This window comes from Colletes latitarsis, chromosome 10 (genome assembly GCF_051014445.1).
Source record: "Colletes latitarsis isolate SP2378_abdomen chromosome 10, iyColLati1, whole genome shotgun sequence".
Classification (NCBI taxonomy): Eukaryota; Metazoa; Arthropoda; class Insecta; order Hymenoptera; family Colletidae; genus Colletes; species Colletes latitarsis.
In genome coordinates, this window is record NC_135143.1 from 7,246,217 (window position 1) to 7,258,753 (window position 12,537).

Below are 12,537 nucleotides of genomic sequence, written 5' to 3' on the forward strand. Positions count from 1 at the left end.
ACTGATGCAACGTCTTTCCTTGCATGAAAATAATATAGTTCAAAAAATAGTGATAAATATTACTTTAAGGATTCTGCTATGTGATAAAACAGAATGTCACAAAATTTTATCGAAACGTATTTTTACATTTGCAGAAAGAAAAAGTAAATAGACGATCACCATTTGTGGAAAGGCAGGTTTAATTTAATGTGAGAAATATAAATGTATGTAAATGTGATTTCAAAATGAAGTTTGATATCCACAGTTTCGAATTACTTGTTTGAGCAGGTTAAATACTTCTTAAATGCATTATTACCTATTCCTAACCAAATTTGAACAACGCATCTTTAAAATATTAATTTGTTATTTTGTACGTTGTTTTGTATATTTCTGTTGAGGTGGTGTTCGATAAAAATATGGGTTCGGAGATAGCTCACTGTAATCATCTTTCTTATAGTTTCAGTTTTGTGTTTTCTATCGTTCTTGTTGTTATTTTTTCTTTTCTTTTGTTATTATCCTTGTTACATAAAGACTTGTAAAATTATTTTCTTCTTCCTCAAAGAATGTAAATTACAAACTATTGTAAAACACATAAACCTGTATGTATGGTTTTAATAGTTTCAAATGGTTAATAAAAAGAAAACTGTCACTGCATAGTAGTTTGCATAATCTTCTGTATTTTGGCAAAGATGCTTAAATAAAAATACGTAAAATACTCGTACACCCCTAGAAATGTAGAACAAAAGATTTCTGCATTTTGGACCGTAAAGTTGACAAATACCTAAACGCGGAGAGGTAAAGGTACATTTCTAGGTGATTTTTATTATTAAACAGCAACGTGAAAACAAACATCTTAAATAAACTTTTAGACCCATAACTGTAAATAATGAAAATAGTACAATCGTAAATATATTAGGATAAACTTCCGAAAAGGACATACTTCCAATTTTTTTTATACTCTAGATTCTTTGATGGTTGGTAACTATATAGTGACAAGTGTCTCCTATAGGTTGGCATCGTTTCGTGGACGATCGATAAATAATTGAACGTCTAGCGGGAAAAAGCCATTGCCGATGCGTGGCAAACAGTCGCGAGAAAGCCCCCCATGCGAGAAAGCATGTGTAAATTCGAAAACTTTTATATACTATCTTTACTATTGTTATAATAAATACATTAACCGTAAGAAGTGGTTGCATTTATTCCAACATTCTTACGTATTTTGACGTGCTGATTATTTACTTCCGTAAATAAGAAAACTATGACTTTTAATTATTAAAATTTGCACCAGTTTTCACTATCATCACTCGTAATCAGCACGTCAAAATACGTAAGAATCCAGATTACAAAAAAAATCAGAGGTATATCCTTTTCGAAAGTACACCCATATATTAATATGTATATAGATATTTGTTAATTTACTTATATTATTTATGTTACAATTTATCCATATTATGCATATTAATTGAGTGTTGATGATGTTCGTTCGAACAAACCTCGATGGCACGTGATTTTAATGTACCACTTCCGAATTTAATAAGCGAAAATAATTGTTGTTCGATGTTCCAGACGGAAGTGGAGGACATGACGAACGACAGCGTCTGCGACGGCACCGGTCCGAATCTCGCTGCTCCTGAAACCACCGGCGGTCTGATAGGACCGGAAATGTCCCCGAGCGTGATGGAGTGTGGCGGCTGCGGGGAACGTGTCCGCGAGCGTACAGTTCTATGCGTCGGTGGACGAACTTGGCACTCGAGGTGTCTGAGATGCTGTGCTTGTGCCAGACCGTTGCACGATCAACACTCTTGCTTCCTGAAGGGAATGCGGCTCTACTGCAGGCACGATTACGCTCTGTAAGCGAAATATTCCTTTCTTATTAGAGTAGTAACCCTCCTCTTGCGGTCAAATTCAGTCAGAAGGAAAGGTATTGGACAAGATTTTCTGTTCTCAAGACTGGTCGAACTCAAATGAAGGGATTTTAACCCGTTGCCATATAATGATGTGTCTTACATGTCACAAGTTCTTCATGTCAAGTTTTACAATTATGAGATTCACTCGTCATCAAGCCTTATAAACTTAAATCAACACATTTTTACATTCACGAGGTATTCGTAAAACAAATCTATTTTTTTCGTGACCATTCCTTGCACGAACTTTAAACAAAATTAAATAGTAAATGTTTGAAAAATTATTTGGAATTAAATTGTAAGTCAAGGGGTTAATATGATACAATGGAACATATACAGCGTGTTCGGCCACCCCTGGGAAAAATTTTAATGGGGGATTCTAGAGGCCAAAATAAGACTAAAATCAAGAACACCAATTTGTTGATGAAGGCTTCGTTAAACAGTTACTAACGTTTAAAGTTCCGACAGTACTGAATTTTTTTCTCGAAAATGCGCAAGATTTCGGGGGTATGTCTATTGACCAAAAATGATTGTAATTGACTCCCGCAATCGAAAATAATTTTTCCAAAACGATTTGAAATGTTTTTTTCCGTCGAAAAATTTCACACCTTCCCGAATTTTTTTCTAGAAAGTGGGTAGGATTTCGGGGGTATGTCTCTTCACCAAAAATGATTGTAATTGACCCCCACAACCGAAAATAATTTTTTCAGAATTAATTAAAAATTTTTTTTTTCGTCAAAAAATTTAGGCACCTACCCCCTGTCGATTTTTCTTAAAAATTCCTTTTTCATGTTTAGTCATTTTGTTTGACACCCTACAGAAAAGTTGTCTAATACTTTTTTGTTGGTAACCATGAGCTCTACTTCAGAAAAAAGTTTCATTGAAATATATTCACAATTGTAGGAGTTATGACTGTTTGAAAATCGGACCATTTTTATGGGGTTTTTCTCATTTTGCGAGGTCAGGGACCAACTTTTCGAATATTTTTGCGATTTGTACATATTCTCCACCAAAATACGCGTAGTTTGCTTTTTTAAACATTAAAATCGTCCAATCCGTTCAGAAGTTATGACGTTTTAAAGATTCGCATGAAAATTCGGGCAGACATTTCTGGCCAGAAATTATATTTTCGGTAAGGAATTTTTTTCTCGAAAATGCGCAAGATTTCGTGGGTATCTCTAATGACCAAAAATGATTATAATGGACACCCGCAACCGAAAATAATTTTTTCAGAATTAATTAAAAATTTTTAATTTTGTTGAAAAATTTCACACCTTCTCGAATTTTTTTCTAGAAAGTGGGTAGAATTTCGAGGGTATGTCTATTGACCAAAAATGATTGTAACTGATCTTCACAACCAAAAATAATTTTTTCAGAATGTTTTGAAATTTTTTAATTTAATTTTTTAATAACTTTTTAGCAAAGCCTCAGTCAAGAAATTGATATTCTTGATTTTCATCTTATTTTAGCCTCTAGAATCTCCTATTAAAATTTTTCCCAGAGGTGACCGAACACCCTGTATCTATACTTGATAGAAATAGAATATTCCCCTTTATTTACAGTGACGTTCTTCTTAACTGGACTATTCGTTATTGGCGAAAGTGAAACAGAATCTCCTTTTTTCGTTTCAATCGCTTCAAATGGATTCGATAGTCCACTTTATTCTTCATTCTATTGCTATGTATACATATATTTATAGGGTAACTGAACCTTTGCCAGTAAATGATAGAGTTCCTATAGAAATTTCATCCACCATACTGCATCCAAATTGCAGCTTTCTTGCGAACTAACGAAGCCCCGTGCTCTGTTACGAATTATTCGAACGGGAATTTGAGACAGCGACACGGTGAAAAAAAGTGGTCCGCGTCGCAGGTTGACTAATGCAGATATCGGACCGATGTTATTAACGAAGCAGCGCGGCGAGTCGACGTGTTAGCTACCGTAGAAACACAACAGCCAGACAAGAAACATAAATTCCGGTGGTACAGTGCGCGTAATTGCCACTGTGTCGTCAAAGATCTACGCTTTCCTGTAACCGCAATTCAGCGGTCGAAACAGATTCAATTATCGAGATAACGGAACGACGAGAAAGTGAATATAGCCGTAAAATATTTAACGATCGATCGATCGGCCGAATAATAAAGCACGGTAAAAGTGTGGGGAGCCGTGGTTTTGCGTTATCAATATAATAAATAGCGAATCGTTACGTACTCGTCGACTCTGGATGAACGCGATCGGCGTGAACGAATCATTGAATTCTTATACGTGACAACCTGTCAACGATTTTTCAACGCATCGACCGGCGAATGTAAATTAACATTAACGTCTCTATGGACAGGTAATGCAATATTTTTTTATTGTTCGTCGAAGTAACCTGTACGCGTATTAACATACTGGACGGCGGTTCTCTACTGGCGTAACTTGCTCTTTTCTTTCGTCGAACGATAGGTGCGCTATGAAACTTGTTATTAGATTCGATACGTAAAAATATTTTTTTTTTTTATTTAATGTGCGCACATTCTCGGGCATTTTTATACTGCAACATTGAAAACGAGCATTTTAACTAAAATTGTGAAACATATTTATTAATTTATTTATATTATATATAGTATAATTTATTAATATTATACATATATATATTATGTAGGAGTTAATCGAGTTTCGATCAATATAAGATCCACGAGAAATTACGTAGTTTTTGTTACATAATTAATCTGCAGTTGCTTCCACTCGTATTCGCATACTATAATGGTGATTCGTTATAAATAAAAACAACTCTTTTTTCATACATTGAGATATTTAAGGCTTTCTGTATGAATAAATAACAAAATTTGTATCAGAGGCCAAAAAAAGACGAAAATCAAGAATTTCAATTTGTTGATTGAGGCTTCGATAAAAAGTTATTAACGTTTAAAGTTCCACACTGACCGGAAAATTTTTCAGCAAAATTAAAAATTTTCAAATCGGTCCTGAAAAATTATTTTTGGTTGCGGGGGTCAATTACAATTATTTTTGGTCAATAGACATACTCCCGAAATCTTACGCATTTTCGAGAAAAAAATTCATTACCGAAAATATAATGTGTGGCCAAAAATGTCTGCCCGAATTTTCATGCGAATCTTTAAAACGTCATAACTTCTGAACGGATTGGACGATTTTAATGTTTAAAAAAGCAAACTACGCGTATTTTGGTGGAGAATATGTACAAATTTCAAAAATATTCGAAAAGTTGGTCCCTGACCTCGCAAAATGAGAAAAACCCCATAAAAATGGTCCGATTTTCAAACAGTCATAACTCCTACAATTGTGAATATATTTCAATGAAACTTTTTTCTGAAGTAGAGCTCATGGGTACCTACAAAAAAGTATTTGACAACTTTTCTGTAGGATGTCAAACAAAATTACTAAACATGAAAAAGGAATTTTTAAGAAAAATCGACAGGGGGTAGGTTCCTAAATTTTTTGACGAAACAAAAAAATTTCAAATCGTTCTAAAAAACTTATTTTCGATCGTGGGGGTCAAGTGCAATCATTTTTGGTCAATAGACATAACCCCGAAATTTTACACACTTTTGAGAAAAAAATTCGTGGAGGTGGACAAATTTTATTAATAATTTTTGACAATAATTTTGTTAATAACTTTTTTACGAAGCCTCAATCAGCAAATCGGTATTCTTGATTTTTGTCTTACTTTGGCCTCTAGAATCTCATGAAAATTTTTCCCAGGGTTAGGCGAACACCTTGTATATACTATTACTCTACTATTCCTATTATAAGCATTTTAAAGGCACATTGTAGGTTTGTATCGCCGGTCACTGGTGGCCAACATGCCAATGTGTTAACAACAAAGAACTAGTACTTGCAAAAAATTCAAGCTCTTGAAATTATTAAATTCTTTCTTCGGTAATATGTAACATATTCAACTATTTGAAAACAATCCCATCTTTCTTGAACGGGATATTATTGTGAACGATTTACACGAATACAAAGAGACACTGTTCGATACACGTTCCTCTGTTTCGCTGGTTCGATAACGACTCGATCGTGGCACGTACTTTCGAATATTTTCGTAGGGAGGAAGATCAAGAAAGTATATAGGGAGTCAATCGACGCGAAAGAAGCTCGATAGTGACTGGTCGATTGTGGATAGGGAGTCTGAGTCGAAGACTTTCCAACGTGTTTATCCAACTGTCAATCACAGTTGGTACGGTCACCTGGCTATGTTACACCGGCCTGTCTAAATCACGGTATCGTGATATTCGATCGTGACGTGCGACCAGTATCGCTGTCCGCATCGAAGAACGCGGAAACGAATGTACATCAGGGAAGAAAGAAATCTAATAATGTGAATTTACGAAGAATCTAACATTGTTTACTTTGGATGACTCGCTAAACACGTAAAAATGATGAAACATAATGAAACTTACGTTTCTTAAAGGACATGTATCATCATCCAAAATAAGAATAAAGAAGGTGGTTTATGACTTTAGCTGTAACCCCAAATGAAATAAAAATTTTAGAGCTTGTTAACTATAACAACAGTGGCAACCTCGTTATTTTCCAATAATAAACGACCCTCGTGCGTGTGAACATAAATTATCTTCCTCGCGAATTACTGAAAGCTCAGAGAAGCGCTAGCAGGACTGAGAAAAGAAAGATCAAAATATTGCACCGAAGGGAATCATCGCCGATGTTCGAAACGAATTTACGGTACAATGGAAATAATTATTCACGGGATATTGAAAGGCGACGAACAACATATTTCATAACTGGCATAAGAGCGTTCGAGCCTGGAAGCGCAATCAGAAATTTCGCAACGGTGTCGGCGTTCTCTGTGAAGACAGTTGCCGGATTTTTCGAGCCGTCTGTCTTTGGGGAGTCAAAGTCGTGTGTGCGGGAGGTCCGGAGGAATCCGCCGCGTAATTTTTTTAACTCACACTTTTCGCCTTGTAATGCTGGCTTACGATGACCCGGTCGGCAAGATCCACGACCCGTAGACTCGTCGACAAGCGACTTCGAAAGAAGCGAAGCCACCTTCTCGATCTACGCTCGGCCTGGCGTGATAAATGATCGGAAACTATACCGCCGGTCTTTCGAACCTGCAAGAGACGGGGACATAGCTGCGGAATGTTCCCTCCGATTCACAATTGAAATGTTGATACAATGTGACCTAATTAATACTATCGTGTTGTAACGCGAGAAATGCCCGTACGAACTGTCTGCGTTCTTCGAGGGGTCGCGCCATTTTGCGCGTTTCAGCTTTCTCTGAATCTCTATCGTTTTCCAAACGTCCATCACGAAAATGAGAAAACTAATACCATTTAATAAAAATTATAATTCCGATGAACATTTGAAATTGAATAATTTAAGATAGCATTCTTTACCGGAAGAAACTTTCTTTTAACGAAGAGCATCCTTTGCGTCAACACCACCAAAAATTATGATCAATAAAGTATTAAAAAAATAATGCTCAGTGAAATGAAGGAAATTGTCAATATTCTTTGCAAATCTTTGACCACTTGCTATAGTTTAATAGTTTAAGAAGTTATTTTTCTAAATGAACATTTGGAACTGAATAATTAACGAAGAGCATCCTTTGCGTCAACATCACCAAAAATTACTATCGATGAAATATTAAAAAAATAATGCTGAATGAAATAAAAGAAATTGTCAATATTCGTTGCTATAATTTAATGATTTAAGAAGTTATTTTTCAAGGGGACACATCACGTCGACGAATATATTTTGTCAAAACATCAGCTTTCTCTGAATTTCTATCGTTTTCCAAACGTCCATCACGAAAATGAGAAAACTAATATCATTTAATAAAAATTGTAATTCCGATGAACATTTGAAATTGAATAATTTAAGATAGCATTCTTTACCGGAAGAAACTTTCTTTTAACGAAGAGCATCCTTTGCGTCAACATCACCAAAAATTATGATCAATAAAGTATTAAAAAAATAATGCTCAGTGAAATAAAGGAAATTGTCAATATTCTTTGCAAATCTTTGACCACTTGCTATAGTTTAATAGTTTAAGAAGTTATTTTTCAAGAGACACACCACGTCGATGAATTTAACATTTTGTCAAAAAGTCAGCTTTCTCTGAATTTCTATCGTCTTTTAAATGTCCATCTGGGGAATAAGGAAATTACACAAAATTGAATAACTTAAAATAGCATTTTTTATCAGGAAGAAACTCCCCTTTTTCTTCAAGATAAATTTCGTTTATTCCTATCTTTTAACGAAGAGCATCTTTTGCGTCAACGCCATCACTGTCGATAAAGTACCATAAAAAGAATTCTTTAAAATGAGTTTTTGACCATACGTAATAATTTAATAGATTAAGAAGTAATTTTTGGAAAGACTTGTTTGCCACATGCAATTAAAAGGATAATTTTCCGCGTTTGCTGTACAAGTTATGTGTTAAATTACAATAAGATTATAGATTTTCGACTTCCTCGGCCTGAGAACAATGAGCTCGAAGATCCTTTAAGAAGGATTAATATTCGTTGTTTTTTACCGGAATGCATATCTCGAGCTTCCTTGAGATTGGATCTACGACAGTGGTAAAAGAATCTCACAATCGAAATCAGCTCGCTCAAAATTCAAATCCCTTCCTAGACATTGGCGTGGGCGTTGACGAAGAAGTTCCTGTTACAAGGAGCGAATTACTACCCCGCTAACAAACAATAGGATTAAAATACGCGTACGTATTTTATGGTCGCCGTCTATCCGCGTAAAAATTCACTGTTCATTGTTTCATGAATTTACGATGGTGCATTGCCTCTAAATTATATTAATAATAATACGAGATTGTGTTTGTATCGTGCGAAACTACATATTTAATTAAAGCATTTATTGTTTATAATCCTACAAACGGAATTCATTTTAATTCAATTTAAAGCTGACATTCAAAAATAAATCAAAAGACGTCTCAGTTCATTCTAGTTGCTGAAAATTTATTTTAATAACGATATTTTAAACTTTATACATGTTATTTTTAGACTCTTTGTTGACTATGAATGTACCAAAGAGTGCTCTTTGTAAAATCTTCTTTTTATTCGCATAAATTCCTCGAAATATTCTGAGTAAAAAAGTATTAGAATATAATGTTTAGGAAATTAATATTTCGTAAAATATCTGCCTGCTCTTATGAGTTATATGAAAAAGTTTTCATCTATTTTCGACTTGTGTTGAAACGGTGAATCGTATTCTACCTGGCTTCGCTTCTCTTCCTGGCCACCCTGTACAAAATTGTTCGTTAGTCAATGTACATGCTTTATTAGCATACTTGATGGCACACAATTTGTCCATACTACCACGGATGCACGAAAGGCACGAGATTTCCAAATGGTAAAATGACATTAACGACACGCATTCTACCAATTGCAACTTTAGGTTTGACACACTTTGTAAATCTATATTTTTTAATTTGTCAAACTGTTTCAATGAGCAATTTACGGTTCTACTATTCCGTTCGGAAAGAATAGTGAATGAATGGATTTTCAAAATCCACAAATATGACAATCTAATTTACAAAATTAAATATGTAAACTGGAGACCAAGATTTTAATTTATAATGTCATATTTGCAAGTTTTGAAAATCATTGTCTGCCTCTTTCTTAAGACTCAACCAATAGTATGCCACAATGAATTTCTTACTTAATTACATTTCTTTTAATTACATAATATTTATTTATAATATTACTTATAATATTTACATAATATCTAATACTTGTTAGATAAAATTTTAGAGTTGTTGTCAATACAGATATATGAATTTTACTACTCTGGTTCCCTTAATTTGACAACATTATTAGATTGATTACATCCAACATCTATTGTTTAATTATTACTCTAATAAATACTATATTCAATATGTTTTATATTTTTTTGTATTAACGCTTCAAGATACATCAAATACTTTTTCAAAAATGTACATGTATAATCAGAAATTACATTTTACATCATTAAACTTTGGTGAAGACAATTTTTCTAATTGCTATAGTGTTGCAACATCAATAAACTCCTACTTGGTACATATTTTCTTCCAATACGAAACTAATATTAAATTTTATGAGACACCCTGTGAGCAGGCGATGGGATTACACAAAGTTAACTTACAAGCGTCCCTTTATAAATTTAATTAATTACATCTTAAAAAGTGTCGAGTATCTACAGCTTATATTTTATATACACCAAAAGGGAGCAGTTTACTATTATTTTGCAAAAGCATAGTAAAATCGAAATCGAACAATTCGCGTCTTTCAAGCAAAGGTCAAGGCCTTCAACTGGCTTAGATTTTATCGAAACTTTGCATATTCGTAGATGTAGTTATTCTATTCACGAATATACTATATCATTATGGGTGCAGATACTCAATGGTTAGACTGCGGATCTTTATGCAAATTCTTATTTTTATTAATAGAATTAATAAAATAGGAGCTTCATAGAGGGTTCTTTTGACCCCTAAATATAATAATTCGTATCTTATTTAAAGTATTTCTTATATTTTTGCATATTGAGTGCATTCTGTATTTTTTTGAGAATTAAAATTTCCTATAAATGCATAAACATCCGCAGCCTATCAATGGTTATCGAAATATTTACGATTGAAGCTGTTTGTTGGAATATAATAAGGTCATCCGTAAGATTAGCTTTAACTTTGGAAACGATCGAAGCCTGTTGATTTAACAAATAAACTCTGGAAAATTTATAGTTTCATCGAATCCCACTTTTCAATTCCACAATTCGTGTCATTTCCTTGTGAGTATTGTGGTACAATGACGTACACATAGAAATAGATTATTATTCTCCAACAAAATAAAAAATACAATAAAGGAAAGTACTCGATCGATTTCGAAAGCCTCTGTATATCCAAAATTTGTGTTACTATCTGCTATACATTTTAAGACATTTACCACGTTACTATCGTCCGGCGTTAGTTCACCCTACTTTGGCACACCTTAACATTTCGCTCCCAAGAATTTAATTATAATTATATAAAAAGATGAAACCTTTTCAATACATTCGTATTCTCTCAATCCCCTAGCATCATACCGAGTAAATTATTTCCAACCTCTATCCCTCTGCCCCCTCCCTCCCTGGGTAAACTGAGTACGAAACAATCAACTCCATTAGCTACCCTGATACTAACCGTGCAAATATCTCCTCGCTCCCGCCGTAGAATGTCCTCTTAATCCCGCGAGCAGTTGTCGCGAGATGCAACCGAACAGCGTGCTAAATAGTCGTGGATCTAGCGAGCAGTACCCCGTACTTTGAGCGTCTGGAATGGGGCGGTGGGGCCACCGGGGTAGTCGCGTGGCCCCATAAGATATCTTCGGGTGTCTGGACGCGGGCGGGGCGAGGGGGTTCCTGAACACAGCCCGTATAAACAGCTAGCTCGATCGTCGCCGGAGGAACCGGACGAGGAATCGGGATGCACTTTCCGTGTTCATGAATATGATAATGGGCTAATGGCCACTAGTCGTTGTTTAATTACCGGTCGCGGCGCACACAACCGACCACACCGGACTCGGCCGTGAAGCCACCGTCGTGCTTCTGCTTGTCGTTGCCAGTGGATGCATCTCCGGGTGCTCCTCTTGGTGCACCCATAACACCCACCTTTCGAGCCATTCATCTGGCCGTGCGTGCGTGTGTCGTGTACCATGCTCGTGTCTTGCCGCTACACGGCTACCGTTTACACCGGCGTAGCTCCCAGCGCTTTTTCGAGCCAAGAACCTGGGGGTAACCGAAGGGCTGGCTGGACTCTCGCGAGTTTCGATTCCTGGTAACTTCGTAGACGATTGAAAAACAACCCGTGGGCTCGAGAGATTCGCGACCGAGCACGAACTTTCCGACTGGTCGGTTTGAAGTGAAGCCTCGACGGAAAAGGGGCGCAGAATTTCGTTGTTTTAGAGGCGAGAAACGGAAAGTTTTACTTTCGTTAAATGGACAGTACCGGGATCCTATTTAATTTAGGTAATTAAATTTGGCAGTAAACAGCGACTGCTATTCAATTTTAGCTTGCGATATGAATTTTATTATTATCTTTTTTGTCAAATTTGACGTCGAGTGAATTGCAGATTTATTTTATTCTGATTGAAATTGTATTTTGTTTTCTGAAACAAGTTTAAATCATTACTTATCAAGATATACAGTGAATTTATCATTTAAAATGAAGTTGATTACATTGCAAGAGATGTATTATCAACTATCAAGGAAAAACGCAATTACTGTTTGAAACAATTGATTAGAATAGGACTTATACCGTAAGAATAAATTGCACCTAAATTTTACGAATTATATTGTGCAATTTTTAGGATACTTTATATGCATTGTCGAGGTTCATTATTTCTAATGAATTTTTAAACAAAGTTTGAACGATTGAATAGTGCAAAATAATTGTTGCGCGAATATATCTGCATACATGATTTTTCCATCATCGATGATAATTATTTGACAACTCATAAATAAAATTCGAACGACTGGCAATAGCAAGAAAGAAGTCTAAAAAATGGAGAAAGTGTTAAAGATCAACGAAGTAAGCCATGGAGAACACCTAGGTGAGAGGAATTGTATTAGAAGTGAGGAAGTGAGGAAGTGAGGAATTGTATTAGAAAGCGCCTCCAGAAAAGAAGAGAAGCTC

At 35.2% G+C, this 12,537-nt stretch overlaps 1 protein-coding gene across 3 annotated transcripts in view; it reads left to right on the forward strand.

The window, feature by feature from the left end:
- The window catches only part of Awh (LIM/homeobox protein arrowhead), a 47,460-nt gene that overhangs the window by 23,087 nt on the left and 11,836 nt on the right, over positions 1–12,537 (forward strand). For all 3 annotated transcript variants that reach the window (XM_076774268.1, XM_076774270.1, XM_076774269.1), the window contains exon 2: positions 1,546–1,829. In XM_076774268.1, the coding sequence (XP_076630383.1) occupies positions 1,546–1,829 (284 nt within the window). The remainder of the gene's footprint in view (positions 1–1,545; positions 1,830–12,537) is intronic.